Source organism: Lepidochelys olivacea (assembly GCF_965140295.1).
Source record: "Lepidochelys olivacea isolate rLepOli2 genome assembly, chromosome: 25".
NCBI classification, from domain to species: Eukaryota; Metazoa; Chordata; order Testudines; family Cheloniidae; genus Lepidochelys; species Lepidochelys olivacea.
The window spans coordinates 17,075,136-17,091,486 of NC_140435.1; the positions used below are offsets into that span (position 1 = coordinate 17,075,136).

At 56.6% G+C, this 16,351-nt stretch overlaps 1 protein-coding gene across 1 annotated transcript; it reads left to right on the forward strand.

Annotated features, from left to right (window-relative positions):
* Positions 1 to 3,709: 3,709 nt before the first annotated feature.
* On the forward strand, positions 3,710 to 14,589 carry TM6SF2 (transmembrane 6 superfamily member 2). Its single transcript, XM_084614461.1, has 10 exons — positions 3,710 to 4,071; positions 6,883 to 6,986; positions 7,769 to 7,866; positions 8,339 to 8,442; positions 9,213 to 9,295; positions 9,656 to 9,780; positions 11,203 to 11,304; positions 11,678 to 11,770; positions 12,223 to 12,342; positions 14,255 to 14,589. Exons 1-10 carry the CDS (start codon positions 3,980 to 3,982, stop codon positions 14,459 to 14,461), a joined length of 1,128 nt encoding a protein of 375 aa, XP_084470587.1. The 5' UTR covers positions 3,710 to 3,979; the 3' UTR covers positions 14,462 to 14,589.
* The last annotated feature ends 1,762 nt before the right edge of the window (positions 14,590 to 16,351 follow it).

Below are 16,351 nucleotides of genomic sequence, written 5' to 3' on the forward strand. Positions count from 1 at the left end.
TCTCTATCTTAACAATATTAAATGATCAATTCAACGGGAGCTCAGCCCACGACCTCCACAAACACCTTTCTGTCCCTTTATCAGCTCAAAGCCTGTCCTCAGTCTTCTCCCTGAATCCTACCAAACCACTGCCTCTTTTTAGTGTGCCCAGGTCTATTCCTAACCAAAGGAGAGCACGTTCCTGAGTCTTGAACCCACACAGAGAATGCCTTGCCATTCACCCACTCTAGTTTATAAGAAGGGATTTCCCTGCTGACCGCAGCTATGGCCAAAGGCATGGGGACAGAGACATGTGAAGCAAGGGATAGATGTATTGATACTTCAATGTTCACGTGGATCATTAGAATGCAGAAAAGATTCCTTGTAATAGTAATTCTAAAGTGTGCTTAAATTTGGAGCCTAAGGTCTGTGCCTGTCATTTTGTTATTTTACTTTATTGTCCAGTACTTGTGGGAGCGGCCAGTGGTCACAGTCAGGATGCATGCCCCGTCCCGTGCCAGTGGGAGCTGGGCAATGACTGCCTTCCCTGAGGCGTTTACAGTCAGAATGTAAAGTTACACACTTTAACCACTGGATGGCCCAGGGAGATCGAACTCCCCTCTCCGTCCCGGATAGTGCAGTGCTGGGGGGAGGCTTACGCTTCTGTGCTTGTGTGGGAGCAAATGGGACTTTGGCCTCTGTGGCTGATAATCCGGTACCTTTCACAAGCGCTAAAACCCCACAAATGTGTGAGGTGGGGCAGAGCTGTATTCACGCCCCCTGCTATTAATCAGTGCATGTACAACTGCCTGTACTTTGAATTGTTGCTTAATAAGATGAATTGTCATCGCGGGGCATATACAAAGTAACTTCCACTTCTGCTGCCGCATAACGAAGCAATGAAACAGTGCAGGGCAAAGTGCACAGCCACTAATTCATCCGTGGACTCTGAATCGTGATGGAGCAAAGGAATGACACAATGGCTCAGATGGAAAGCTTTTGGAAGCAAGGTGAAAGGTCACATGACAGCAACTTTGTTTTTTTGAATGTCTGACAAACAACACTTCGTTCTTGGAACGTTTCTGGCACATTCTACGTGCTACCATTCAACCAGGTCCCTCCCCCGACAACTGGCATTGACTCTCAATTTCTGAAAAGAGGTTAAATGGAGAGGTCACAATCTTGCTGGAAACTGAGCCTTGCCTCAACAGAGACCTTGAAATACCTGCTCTACCTCTGCTGATTAAAATTCTCTCAAAGGCATGTAAAAAGTGGTTGCTTTCATGGGCTTTTTATTCTCTCTCTCTCAAAATCTGAAGATGTTTTTTCTCTTGAGCTGTTTGGATGCTACAGATTTCCAGGATGAATGGGAAGAAAATGCTTCAGTCACCAAGCTTTTCAAAACACCTTGTGGAGTACATCTTAGTCTTTCTGGACAGCATTTCCACGTGAATGTCAAGGAGACCAGCGTGACCCCTTTGTGTATAAACTTAAGCAGTCTATGTAGTGGGGCTAGTAAACAAGGAGGAAGGATGGTCTTATAGTTAATGCATTGGCTTGGGACTCAGGAGATCTGGGTTCAATTCGGCACCTGCCATAGCCTCCCTGGGTGACCTTAAGAATCTATGCCTTATTTCCCCATCGGCACAATAGAGCTATTACTTGCTATGAGGATGCATTCATTAATGTTTGTGAGGAGCTCAGATGCTGCAATGATAAGGTGTGAGCTCTATAAACCCCAAGATGAATTAGATTAAATGAAGAAAAACTGCATAGTAGAGGGAAAACACCATAGATGGGTTGAGACTGTGGAAACAGCTGCCCAGGGACAGAAGCAGAGACTGCAGCCCTGGATACTTAGAGAGACTGGACAGAGCTCTCAATGTGCACCAAGGAGCAATCTTATACTGCCTTGGCAACGTGATCTGATTACCACTGAAATAGGTCTTTTTGTTTCCCTGGCAGAGGATGCTGACCTGCGGGCTTTTTCTAACTTTTTTTTGGGGGGGGGCGGGGGGGAGGTTTATGTTCTTGAACCAACGCTGAATTATCTCATTCAAGGTCAGCAAGAAGCCTGGGTTGCTCAGTAAAGTACTTAGAGCAGTTACAGAGTAATGGAATGTAATCAGACTATCGGGGTCAAAAGCAGTAAGATGTCAAGGGTGAAGAGATGCAATATTCTTGGCTGTCACTTCCATGGGAGAGAGCATTTAGGGAGCAGACAGGAACCCAAATGCATCCTTTTAAGAACCTAGAGGCATTTGTGACATAAACCCAATGAAGTCAGAGTAGGAATAAATTGGGGCCAGAGAGAGAGAGGGACTGTCAGATGTTCAGCCTCATGATTATGAAAGCAGGAAGTAGAATAGCCAGCCTGGATCCAACTCATGGTCCATCTAGTCCAGTATCCACTCTCTTCAGAGGATGGTGCAAGAAGCCCCGCAGTAGGCAGATGTGGGGTAATTTCCTCCCATAAAGGTCTCTCCTGCGTCCTAATAGAAATTGGCTTAACTCCTAATAAATGAGGTTTCATCGCCCTTCCAAAACTCTTTCCATTAGCATTAACTACCATTAACTCTGGTTATTCTCCTTACCAGATAAACGTCCAATCCCTCTTTGAATTTTGCTAGGTTCTTTCTCTCAAAACCATCCTTTGGCAATGAGTTCCACAGACTTAAGTAAGGACATTTATTTTGCTAAGGACAATCTTACGTAAGCAAAATCAGGACTCTCAACATTGCAAGCGCCTCTAATGGGCATATCTGTGCGATTGTATCTGAGCAACTTAGACCTGATGGAATCTCTGGGGACTAACTGGAAAATGTGGGTTTCCAGGGCACAGAAACTGGCGCCCAGCAACCAGCCTCTTCTTCAGAGCTGTAGTTGATCAGCTTGGAAATGAAGACCTCAGCTAAAAAGACACCGCCTCCCAAGATGTAGGAGTGATTCTGTTTGGTGAGATGATGATAGTGCTTAGGACCACTTCAGGCCACTTGGCTGTGAAGCCCTTTCTCCTTGTCAATGGTCCCGACAGCATGGGGCGATGCTGCTGCCATCCCGGACGATAAAGAATATTATTGAAGGCATCCGTGTTGCAGCTTCCTCCATCTGCCACTGGAGAAGGTGCCATTACCAGCAGGATGCGAGGGCAGGCCGGAGGTGGGCTGGGGGTAGTTGCTAACCAGATATCAATGTCTCTGCGTCTGAAACTAACGAATAGCCCAGCTGGCTCTGAGTGCAGCAGAGGCTGGGTGGGCACCTGGTGAGTTGGAGCCAGGCGTGGCGGGTGCCTGCCTGGGTTGTGTTTTGCAGGGGGGGTCGCAGGAGCTGGCTAAGGAGGCCGGCAGGTTTCCAAGTCCTTTCCCGCTGACTCTTGCTGGGATAGCCCTTGTCTTCCCAACGCTGCTCAAGCACTGGGCAAAGGTGGACTGAACTGCCAGGCAGCCCTGTGTGAATGTTCTAGCAGGCCAGGCTCCAGGTGGGGGAAACACAGGCTGACTTGTCTTGTCTAAGGTCACCAAAGGAGTCGGGGGGGACGAGGACGGATAGAACCCAGGAGTCCCAACGCCTGGCTCTAACCGGGGGCGAGGTGGGAATCGAACCCAGGAGTCCCAGCGCCTGGCTCTAACCGAGGGGGGGAAGGAGCCTCCCGGCCTCGATCTTACTGTTTCTGAAAACTTCCTTGGCAGACGCTGCAAAGCGGAGGAGCTGAAGCAAAGCGGCAGGCGGGGCAAAGGCTCCGGCTCCGCCTCTGGGCGAGCAGCTCCACCCGGGAGCGCGCCGTGTTGACTCAGGCTGGGCACGAGAGAGTCGCCCGGGGGACGAAAGTCTGCGACCTTTGCATGGAGGCCGGGGATCATGCGCGGCGGGCTGGGTTGGACTCGGGGCAACTGACTGGCCCGGGCGCTTCTGGGGGACTTTTGTCCGCTTCCCTCTGGCCCCAGCGGGGAGCGCGGGTGGGAGGCTGCTGGCAGCGGGCTGGCAGCGGGGCCCCTCCGCCATGCAGCTGCCTGCGGTCCCGGGAGCCGTCGGCTTGTCGCTCGCCGCCTTCCCGGTGTCCTGCGCGCTGAACTCCATCGCCGCCTTGGCGCAGTAAGTACCCGGCCTGCGCTGCGCTGCGCTCCCGGGGGCGCGCAGGCTTTGGGGCTGCGCCTGCCGGGCTTGCGGGGCCGCCCCGGCCTGAGTCCCCTGCCTTGTGCAATCGCTGGGGAAGCCTTTGCCCCAGCCTGGCGCTGGGAGTTTTAAAGCCAGGGCAGGAGAGTTTCCCTCTTTCTTCTTAACAACCCCTTGCCTGGCGCCTGGCGAGGGCCCGTCCCTGTGCCCCTAGGACTGGGTGCCCAGCTGTAGGACCTGTTTCTAGTCTTTCCCCCCAGACAAGGGAACAACAAAGAAGGAGGGGTTTGGGGGCAGTTCTCTGGCTTTGTGTTATCCGGGTCAGACCAGGTGATCACAAGGGTCCCTTCTGGCCTTGGAATCTACCTAGCTGTGATTTCCCTGTAGTGTAAAGGTGGAAACAAAGCGTGTGCAAATCTGCCTTTATTATTTGTATTCCAGTCTGCTCAGGGCCCCACCATGCCGGGCGCTGCACAGAGGCAGGCTGAGAGCCACCCCTGCCCTGAAGAGTTTGCCCTCTAATGAAGACAAGGCAGCCAAAGGGTGGGAGAAAGGAAGGATCTCCGTCCCGAACAGAGATGGGGACACAGCATGTGTTTATCTAGTGCCATTGTGAGCTCTTTGGCCGAGGGCCTAGTCTGTCTGTGCAGCGCCTGGCACAACGGGGCCCTGGTCTCTTGGGAGCCTGTGGGTGTTATTGTAATTACTGACAGTGGCGGGGTAGCCTCTACGGGGCACTTTAGACAGCACTTACTCACATCTCCCCCATCACTGGTATTTTGGGGGTTACTTCTTAAGGCCAGGCACAGACTGTTCTCCGCCCCTTGCAGTACTGGAGCATGGCTGCATTAAATATACCCAGAGACTTGTTCACACCCCGGGTTTTTAGCCTGACCTCCGCTCCTCTGTGTGAGCTAGGGCCGGGGGACCCTCAGCCTTGCTTAATTGAGGCTGTTCTCTGCTGTCCCGCAGTCTGTGGGCCGCAGATGAGCTCCCTGGCTGATGGGTGATACTTTCAGAGTGTAAGCTGTTAACCCCGCCTGTTGAATGCCAGGATTAGCAATGGCTTTCTCTTTTTTTGCAACAGGGTGAAAGGCTTTATTGGAAAATGCCTTAATATTTTCGGCTTTATAGCTCACAAAGCAAAAAGGGTAGCTCTGCTGGTCTTGTAGCTATTACAGCTAATGAAATTGCTTCTTGGAAGAGCAGAAGAGAGCTCAGGATGGATTTCCCTCTGTCCTAGCACAAATTTGCAGTATCTATCCCCTCATTATAGATTCACTTTCTAATCGGTTTACATGGTCTCTGATAACAGTGCATCAGCTCATGGCCATCCATATTCCTGTGTGAAGGCAGTGCCGCACCTGGGAAGGGAGATGGAAATCTTAATGATTTCAACTATAATGACATTTCAGAATAAAACCCAGCATGTGGCCCCTGCTTTGGCATTTTGCCCATTGTAACAATGGCCTGGACGGTTGAGAGACGAGGCCCTATCTTTGTACTTGTGCAGGAGACTTCTCGAAGCAGCTCCTTCTGGGGTGCTGGGTCTGAATTTCAGGAGGAGAAAGTGCCTGTCATTTCCCTCCATGCTCAGTTATGTCACACCTTGGGCATTTCCCTTCTTTTGCCTCAGTTTCCCCTCCCACCCTTTGCCCTGTCTACTTAGACTGTAGGCTCTTTGGGGCAGGAACCATCCCTCATGTGTCTCTGTAGTGCCTTGATCTTGGCTAGGGTTTCTAGGTGCGACCATAATATAAATAATAATTGACATGGACCTATGGTTCTCTCTCTTCTCCTGCTTCCCAAGTGCTACCTTCATCTCCCGAGTTATGGAATCGCCTCGTATTCATCACAAAGCCCCTTGTCACCGAGCAGAGCTCTGTCCTGTACCCATGGGAGCAAAGGGGTGACCTGGCTCCAAGAAAAGCAAAGTTGGATGGGTGAATGGGGGTTGCAGCACTGTAAACCTCTGCTTGTTCCTAGTACCCTGCATGTTGGGGGCATTTCCCCACCCAGGGTCCCGCCCAACCCCACAAAGTCAGCAGACAGGCAGGACTCCCTCTGACTGCAGGGGATGTTGGATCAGGCCCTTCCTAAGTGTTTGAACTCAATCTGCCTGGCTCTGATCTGATCGGACCTGCTCTGCCGCATGGATGCTGCCGTGTGCTCTGCTCAGCCTGAGGGCTCGGCTTTTGGCCTGCCCCGGCTTGTAGACTGGATGTACTTTGAACCCTGCTGCATCGAGCCTGCTGTTGGCAAAACCCCTCCTGTCCCCCACCCCTTCCAAAAGCAAAACCCTAGGCAGCAGGAGGATCCTTTGCTCTGCTACAAGAGGCCCCTCCCTCCACCCAAGGAGGCTGTGCTCCACAGGATCCCAGCTGGGAGCTGCCGCCCAGTGGGTTTGCCCAAGGGATCCCAGCCAGACAGTTGTACTTTATTGGGGGTCCAGGCACCACTATCTAGAGTAACCCCTCAGAATTCAGCAGGAGTGAGCAAGATCAGACCCCAGGCTGTGGCCTCTTACCCACTCTGCCAACAGGGTCATGGGGAGTGGTGGAAACTGAGGCACGGGGGGAAAGCCTGGTCTCATTGAACTCAATGGCAAAACTCCCATTTACTCCATCCACTGTCTTCAGTCTCCTCTTCGGATGGGCTCCATCCCCACGTTAAGAGGAGATGGGGCAGTTAATTGGGCCAGAGGCTGGGCAGGGGCGTTGCCCTGCCCTCAGCAGCCCCTTGCGTCACACTGCGAGAGTCTGACCTGTCCCTTGTCGGCGTGTATTACAGCCCAGTGGCTATCGCGGTGATGGGGGTACTGGTGCTGCTGCTTCTGTTCTCCATGGTGTATCTTCTGGGCGAAGGGAGCCGTTCCCAGGATCCCCTTTTCTATGGTGAGTCTCGGCAGGGCGGCCTTGCTTAGTGACCCCCTCCTGTCTCCTGTTTCACCTACCTGGGCAAGAGAGGCAGCAAGCCAATGTGGTTGGATGAGCCCTGTGTCTCTGTTGGTGGCAGGTGGGTGGGCGAGATTCGGGGGAATTGAAGACGCGTCTGAGCTGGTGCCGGTGGCTCTGGATGGTGCAGGGGATGCGTAGTGGCACTGAAGAACCCACGTCAGGCCCAGATCTAGCCCTGGCTGCCAGTGACTGGAGGCTGCTCCTATGTGGCAGCTGTCAGGCAGCCCATGCAGGGTGAGGGCACAGCTCAGTCCCCTGGTGAAAGGTGCCTGCCTGGCAAAAACATCACATCAGCAGGCACACGCTGGCTCCTGGCATGACAGCTTGTGCAGGGCGTGGCGAGGGCTGCAATGCCTGCGAGAGGCGGGGTGCGGGGGGGCTCTGCAACAAGGGAGTGAGGTTGGACGGGGTTTCAATTGCCAAAGAATCAATGAACGAACCTCCCACCGAGGGTAGTTCCGGGGCTGAGCTCCACAAGCAGGGCGGACAGTGGGTGGCTCCTGCCCCATGCCTGCTCCACCTGGCTTGTGCCCCTTATGCTTTAGGGAGCGGAGAATTCCCCTGCTGACAGGTGAGGCTGGGACTTGTCACTGCAATTGCAGGTCCCCTCTGAGCTGGGGAGAGGCCTGTGTGTTTGGGGGACCCAGGGCAGCCTGGCAGGGAAGTGGCTGGGGGCCCCCTACAGAGGTGAGCCTGCCTCCCTCTCTTCCCACCTGCAGTGTTCACGGTGTTCTCCTTCACCTCTGTCATCGACCTGATCATCTCACTGGAGGAGGATGGCTACATCAGCGGCTTCATGGAGTTCTACATGAAGGAGGTACCACCCCGGCTGCCGTCACCTGCCCATTCCCAGTGGGATGCCTGCCAGCGAGGCTAGAACATCACACTGCCCTGGCCAGACCCCGTGGCGTCCCATCCCTGCTCCCTTACAAACACCATGGGCCTGATCCCCTGCGGGGAGGCACTTCCCCCGGTGCAAAGGGGATTTAAAGCCATGCTGCACTTATTGGCAGAGGTCTAAGCAACCATGTTGGAGATCTGACCCCTTGTTCCTTTAAATGAGCTGTGGCTTAAGCTCAGTGCGTATGTTAAACAGGGGCACAGCTCCATCTCCTAAGCCACCGGCAGCTCCCCATGCCCGTCAGGGAGCGGGGAGGAGCACTGGTCCCTGGGTAGAGTAGCCAGATAGGGGCAGGAGCATGTGGGCATTGGGCTGAGCGGATCCATCTCTGGAGCCTGCGTCGTCATGCCCAGCTGGGGAAGTGACTTGATGCCTTTCTGGTGGGCAGGGCGAGCCGTACCTACGCACGGCTTACGGCATCATGATCTGTTACTGGGATGGCATTGTGCACTACCTTCTCTACCTCGCCATGATCATAGCCATCACACAAAGGTAAGAGGGGACTGGGGCTGCAGCCAGTTGGGGTCTCCTGTTCACTCACTGGGCTTCTCACTGGCAGGGCACTGCATGGCTGCTTCCAAGTGGTGGGTGGAGGAGAGTGGGGGTTGCTTTTTGCTGGAACAGTCTGGGGAGGGGGGCAAGGGGGGGGCGCTAAGAGAACCATAGTCAGCTGTCCAGTAGTATTTTGCACAAGGTCCCAGCCAGGATTGGAAGCGGCAGGAATCTCCTGTGTGGGCCTGTTCTCAGGGGACCTTCCGGCCATGGGCATGGAGAGCCGGGCTGAGTAACCGACCCGAACTCCAGCCCTCTTATCATTTGATTCTAGTGCAGGAACAGTGGGGAGCTTCAGTCGGTACAGGGCAGCAGCCCAGGGTGGGCGAGGGAAACTCCGGGCATGGATGTGCCCTGCCCAGCTGGTAGCAGCCCTGTGAGCAATGGGCAGCTCCTGGAGCCAATGTGAGGAAGAATTCCCGGGCTGGTGGGGGCCTGCAGCCAGGGCGCTCTGGTGGTGGGAAGCCAGGCAGGGTAGCAGTCCCTTCCCAGTGCTGGGATGCTGCAAGGGAGGAGCGGCTGTTGGAGGGGAGGCTGCTCTGGGGTGGTGGAGTGCGCTTCTGAACCCACATGCTGTGAGCATGGCAGGGCTGACCCCACCTTGCCACTAACGCCGGAGAGCAGGCGAGGGGAAGAAACCTATGAATGCAGCAGGGGTTGAATGATGGGGTGAGCCCCAAGAGGGTGTTGAATTTCCACTGTCTCCCCAGGAAGAACTACAGGACCCTGGGTCTCTACTGGCTGGGCTCCCTGATGATGAGCGTTGTTGTCTTCCTGCCTGGGAACATGTTAGGTATGGGGTGCCTGCCAGCAACAAGCCCTGGGGAGCTACCCTCCGCTCTGAGCTCTGGTCTCTGTGTCCTTCCCGTGTTGCCCTTGCTCCGCTCTGCCTCTGCAGGGACACACCCCAGAGTTGCAGGTTTAAGTCCAGCATGCATCACTAAAACTGGCAGACAGGCCCCCTTGGTGGCAGAGAAGCTGGGGTGTGCGTGGGGCAGTAACCCCCTTTTCCCACCCCATAGGGGTGGAATGTTGCAGGGAGGAATGTGGGAGGAGTGGGGTGTTGCTACGTACTCTCCATGGGGTTAACCAAAGGTGCCGGTCTCTAGGGTTGGTCTTGCTCCACGCACAACCGGGGACTCTTCTCTCTTAGGGAAGTACAGCTCTGAGATCCGCCCCTCCTTTCTGCTCAATGTGCCCTACATCCTGATCCCAATCTGGGCTGGGATGAGACTCTTCAGCCAGCCAAAATCCCTTCCCTGCTGCACTGCTGAGAAGGTAGGCGGGTCGGTGGGCTGGGGGTCCCCAGCTGGGGCAGGTGGCCTGCAAGGAACATGCGGGTGTTGGTGACTGGGCAGGGGGTGCCCTGGGCCTGTGCGGAGCCAACCCCCCTGCCTGTGGCTAGGGAATCTGCAGGTGACATCTTCCATTGGGGCTGGGACACTGAGCTCCTGGCCCCTTGGGATCATTACCAAGCCTTGGGGCGCTGTTCTCGGAGCCGGGTCCCCCTTCTCCATCACTGGCCTCCATCCGAGCTAAGGGCTCGGTTCGGGTTCAAGCCGCTGATTGGTTTTTCCCATATTCCAGCCCCGTATTTTACACCGTTGTTTGAGAAAACCCCCGTTTTGGAGGCTGGGGGTGGATGAGCGAACCCGGCAGGAATTGCCCCGATCCCTTACCCAGCCCTCATCGCAGGCACAGCTGGCTGGCACCCTTTCGCCAGGAGGACAACTGCAGTTGCTTTTGGTGTCGGGTCCAAACTCTCTCCCTGTTAATGTGTCTGTGCGCTGCTGCCCTCTGCTGGTTGGTGTGCGTCTCACCCGCTCCGGCTTGTCCGCTCCCCTGGCTAGCTGAGCGGAGATGCTGCTTTGGCACCACTAGGCCTGGGGGCGTCTTCCAGCGCCCGTTGTGCCAGGCGCTGCACAGACCCGGCGAGAGACAGGCCGGGCTGCTCCAAGCTGAGTAGACAAGACGGGCCCAGGATCACTGAACAGAACCCAGGTCTCGTGCCTCCCATTCCGGTCCTGGCCTCTAGCCCAGTGTTTCTCAACTGTTTTGATACCAGGGACCGGCTTGCTGCCATCCTAAACTGTGTCAGGGAGACCTCCGGGACCGGTGCCGGTCCATGGACTGGTCCTTGAGAAACACTGCACTAGCCCACGCAGAGCTGTAGATGTGAGTCCAATGCAGCGTGGACGGGAGAAGGGCCCTGGGCATGTCTGATTGCCCTGCCTAGGGACGGTTGCAGAGCCCTTTATCCTTAACTCACTGGGCTCAGGACGGGGGGAACCACCCCCTCCTTTTATTCTTTTAAGGGACTTTAATTTAAAAAATGTTTTTTGCATCTGAATGGGGGATGAACGCAGCCCTGTCCATCCTCGTCCCCCTCCCTTCCCGCGGAGCAAGGCCTCTCTCTGGAAACCTCAGTCTCCAGAGCAGCCCTGGCAGGAGGTTCCCGCCACTCACTGCCTGTTTAAAAGCAGAATGTGCTGAGGCTGGGAATGGATCCGCCCTTCAAAGGGAGGAGACGCTGCCTGTCCTGAGCTAGACGCCCCTGGGGCTGCTGGCCCTGGATCGAGGTTTCTGCCCAGCCAGGGGGAGGCAAAGAGAACTGGCTTTTTAAATTTGGCCCTTTCAAGTTTCCCACTTAAAGGGCCAGCGTCCCAGGCCCTGACACCCACAGCGGCTGCTTGTGTTCAGGTTGTGGCGGAGCAGCAGAGAAGTCTGTATCAGCGGCCCCTGGATTTGGGCTTGATCCTGTTCCTGCTGGTGGCTGCGACATTCACGTTCTTCAGAGGGCTGGTAAGGGCTGGCCAGTCGGTGACTCAGCCAGAGGGTTGGGCTCTATTACAGGGGAGAAGTAGGGAAGGGGAGGTTCTGGGGCCTGCAATGTGCAGAAGGTTGGACTACATGAACATGGTGGTCCCTTCTGGCTTTAAAGTCTGTGAGTCAGTGGGGCATGTGGGAGGGGCAGGGACAGGGGCCAGATCTCCCATGCACTCTGCTCATCTCAGAGGGGCAGCTTGGCCTGGGGTTGATGTGAGGGTGGGGAATGGCCGTGGGCTCTCAGATCTGGCTGTCCCATGCACTCTGTATCTCCTGGGGGCAACTGGGTGAGGGGTCGGTGTGGGGGGATCAGAGATGGCTCTCCCATGCACTCTGCTTGTGTCTCCAGGTGGTCCTGGACTGTCCGTCCGATTCCTGCTTCAACTACATTTACCAGTACGAGCCATATCTGCGTGACCCCGTCGCCTACCCCAAAGTGCAGGTGAGTGTGGAGCCCACTGGGTCCAGCTGCTCTCCGTGCAGGTTCTTGGAGGCTGCCGGACAAAGGGTAGGAGAATGGCGGAATCAGTATCCCCATTGTCCAGGCAGGGAATTCAGGCCCAGAGAGATTCAGGGGGAGGCTCTATAAAGGGCCGTATGGGATGTTGGAGTGTATAGACTTGTGCACCTAAATCCCTTAGGAGAGGGTGCTGCTTATTCATTTATTTTAACTACCTGGGAACATTGGGGCTGCTTGTAGGTGTCCCTGGGGGCCTGGGATTTTGAGCATCCTGCTGGGCATTCCTGCAAGCCCAGGGCAGTTTTGCATCCAGGGCTCCGGTCCAGGCCTACCTCTGTTCTTGGACTCGCTTCCTTACTTCTCCCAGTCCCTGCCCTGTGCTCACAGTTTGCCCTGGCTCAGGCCTGTGCTGACCTCTCTCCCTTTGCTCCCAGATGCTGGTCTACATGTTCTACGTCCTCCCGTTCTTCTGCCTTGGCATTTATGGGCTCCTGCGGCCTGGCTGCACATGGCTGCCCGACTGGGCCCTGGTGTTTGCTGGGGCCGTAGCGCAGGTAACGAGGGGCTGGGGCTGGGATTTGTTGCACAGCCCCTGGGGAGCAGCAGACCCTGGGCCTGTTAGTAGGGGTATTGCAGTAGAGACTGTGGATGAGAACAGGGCCCCGTTCTGCTGGGGCTTCATCAACGGCGAGTGAGAGACAGTCCCTGCCCCCAGGTGCTCACAGTTTAGAGGGAGATGGGAGGGGTTGGGGGCGGCAGGTGACTGGGCCAAGGCCACCCAGCCAGTCTGCGGCAGAGCTAGGAATAGAACCCAAGTGTCCTGGTGGTTTTTTTCTTTAACTCGGTCCGCTGTAAAACGAGGGGAGGGGCAAGGGGTGGGTCCAGCCCTGTCCACTGGGGTCCCACAGATGCTGGGAACCCAGGCTCTCCTCACTGCTAAGCCACACGAGGGCTCCAGCTCTGGAGTCGGGGGACGAGATAAAACTGAGGCTTATCCCTCTTGTTTTGTCTGGAGTTGCAGGGACGTTTGATTCCTGCCTTGGGTTCTGCGCTGTTCTTGCCTCCGGGTCTCCCTGTGGGTGTAGGAGGGGACAGGCCTGGGGACACGATGTTCTGGAACCACAGTCACCCCTGTTTACACCTGGAAATCGCGCTCTGCTCAAAGCACAGCCGGAGGTTGCTCTGAAGCTTACCACTGGGATGGAGTGGCAGATTCAGCTGTCAGTGCCAGCTTCCCAGATCTTTCCTTGAGCCCGTGTCTCGGGGGAGGCCTAGGTTTCAGGCCATGGTCCCAGCAGCCTTCACACCCCTCCTCCGGGCTGGCACAGGGCTCTGAACTGCAAGCAGCATCTGCCACTGCACCGAGCCACCTAGCTACTAGTCAGCCCCGCTCCTAGCCCCGCTCCGTGGTTCAGCAAGAGCAATGCTGTCTGTAGGCGGGAGCCACGGGCAGTGCAGGGCCAATGCATTAAAGGGCTGGTGTGTCACTGGGCCAGTGCCCCTGCACTAGGCTCCTGGACAAGCATGTTCTGACCTCTCACGATTCCCCCGTCCTTGGGTTTGCATATGGAGCAGTTTCTATGGCAACGAGCAGAGCCTTATAATTACTCTCTCAGCGGATGTTAATGGCGGACGTGGATTAGTTTCACAGAAAGAGACTTGAGCCAGCGCCCCGTGTAGCTATCAATAGGGCATGGGGGAACATGCAGCCCTGCTATCAGCATGGGCACGGCTGCCCCAGTGTAGCCCTGGGGCCGGCTAGCCCAAACCCCTTGGCCCAACAGGGACCAGTGCTGGATTCCCCTGGGGACAAACCCCATTGTGTGCCTGGCTGTGCACCATTATCTTCCCAAGGCAATTCCTTCCTGACCCCAGCTGCTGATGCACTTTTATGCCCTGGTGCATGAGGATGGGGCTTACCCTCTTTAATCCCTAGTTCTTGGCCCTGCTGGATTTATGCATAACAGGGTCTAACCCTCTTGTGACACTTGGGCTGCAGGGGTGGGGAATGGGACCAGCACTTGAAAGGAGATCAGCCCTCAGCAATCCCTGTTGCTCTAAATGGAGAATCTGCCCCTGCCCCTGTTGTTTGCGGTGGAGCTGCTGGGTGCAGAGCAGTGTGAGAAGCCGCCCCCGTTGTTTGGGCAGGTTGCTGGAGCTGAGATGGGAGCGTCTGGCCCTTACAGTCTTGTGGACATGAGTTCTGTTGGCTATGTCTCCATGGTGCAATAGAATCAAAGGTGCTTTCCCTTCAGCCTTCCTCTCGAACCTGGGGCCTGCGCCCAGGGGTGGGAGCCAGCACTGTCCTCTGGCACCCGCTCACTGCCCCTTAGCCAAGTCATTTCGCTGGGGCCCCACCAGGGCAAGGCTTCCCACTCACTGCAGAGGGAGGGGCTGGCAGGGGGCTCATGGGGCAGGTGCCGTGGGCAGCGTCTCCCATCACCCTGCCCCTCTTGTGCATTTCAGGCCCAGTTCTCCCACGTGGGCTCCTCCCTGCACCACCGCACCCCCTACCCCTACCGCACCCCAGAGGAGGTCTGGTGGATTTTCCTCCTCACCAACATCCTCTATGCGCTGGGCCCGCACCTCCTCGCCTACCGCTGTCTCCACAGCCCTGGCTTCTTCCAGCCAGCTGCTCCCACCGGCCAGGATGGGATCAAGAAGCATCAGTGAGGAGAAAGCCTGGCTCCTGCCTCCAGTGCCAGGACACTGCAAGGGGGAGCTGCTACCCTCCCTCCCCGAACACCCCCCCCCGGGCCCCAATATGCTCAGCCTGGATGGAGGCAGCAGGATGACGAAATCTCCGTCCCTGCTGGGTTAATAGCCGGGCCATGTGGCTCCAGGGGACAAGCCACTGAAGGGAAGGAGGATCCCTGCTTTGGGGGTGGGGGGGGAGTTTCACAGCAGGCAGTCAGGGATTTTGTGCATGGCAGGGTCTTGTTCCTCCTCTTTGGCCCTGGGCTACCCCTGCCCCCCCATCCTTCATGGAGCTCTGAAGTTCTTTTCCAGGCCTGATTGGCACTTCAACCCCTCAGCGGCACTCCTCACCCTGCCAGAAGGGAGCGCTCTGGAGTGAGAGCGTGTGTCTCCCTCCCCTCCCTAGCACCAACCACCAGGCCCAGGGTGCCGAGTGGTTGCTCTGAGCCCTCTTCCCCCTGCCTCCCTGTTGGCCTTTGCCTTGGAGTCCTTAATGGTGTTGGCAGCTGTGGGCCCTTCTGCCGGGACGGCCCTTGGGGTCCAGGCTGCCCTGGCACCAGGGGAAAGGTGATGGAGGCAGAGGTGCCTTGAGGCTGTGCTGGCTGCTGTGACCCTGGTGGTGTTTAGGGGCTTGGCTCTGGAGTGACTGGCCATGTCCTGGCTTGGGGGAACCTGTCTCCCGTTCCAAAGCCTGCTCCCACTGCCCTGCCCCTGTCGGTGCCATGGGGCACCCTGCAGCCTGTGTCTCCCTAAGGATTGCTGCTCACAGGGTCCTCTTGTTCTGCAAAGCCATGTCGGGTGGGTGGGGGAGGCTTTGTTCCCTAGTCATGCTGCAATGCTTAAAGAAGGGAGGTGCCAGAGACCCTCCGTAACAAACCGTTTACAGAATAAAATCATTTTGTGCTGTGACTTTTTAACCCTGCTGTGGCTGGATACTTTTTCAGGTGCTCACAGTTTCTGCTGCGGGGGGTGGATCGATTTCCTGAACTGTGCTGTGTGGTTCTGACAAGGGTGCTCACTGAGAAGTCTCCCCGCCCCCCACAGTCTCCAGCCCCTGAGGGGATGCTAGGTCCTCATCTGCCCTGAGCTCCAGTGCGCGGTTTGCTACAGAATAGGGCCCTCCTGCTTTCCACAGTGGCTACTGGTAGGGCCTAGCTGAGCCCACCCCCACCCCCCAGCTGCAGCCAGGAGCAGTGGGGCTTGGCCCCCCTAAGGAGCAGGTGCTCAGTGTCTCACGTTGGGCCACCACAACCTGCACAGCTCCAAATCAATGAGCCCTTGTGGGACGGTGCCTGCCCAGGGGAGGCAGAAGCTGGGCCCCTTCCCCACCCTTATCTCTTCACAGCCTCCATGGGCTGCAGTGTACCAGAGAGGGCTCAGGTGTGGGGGTGGGGTGGGGGGGCAGGGCTGGGTCTGTCCAGGGTGTCCTGAGGGTTCCAGCCCAGGATGCAGAATGGGGGGATGATGTCCCATGTGCCTGCTGCTCCCCTGTCTGAGCCCCACGCTCCCCCTTCTCGTGTGCTGCCCTGAGGCTCTGCTCAGGCCCGACTCAAACGCTCCCCAGTCCAGGTCTGCGCCAGGGTCCCCCTCCCAGAAAAATGGGGCATGGGCAACCCAGCCCTCTGGGAGACAGCGGGGAGCAAAACGTCTCGAGCTGGGGCCAGGCTTTTGTGCACGGTTGCCAACTTTCACGCAGTGAATAAGCACCCGACTTTCACGCCCAAAATCAAGCGAATCCCATTTCAAAACAAGCCAGTCCCTAAGAATCCCAACACTTTATGTGACTAGATCCGCCCGGCCTGCAGTCTGGGACTGTGGTGGGCCTGCTGTGCACCCCTGACTCTCTCCCCCCTTGCCCCTGCTTGC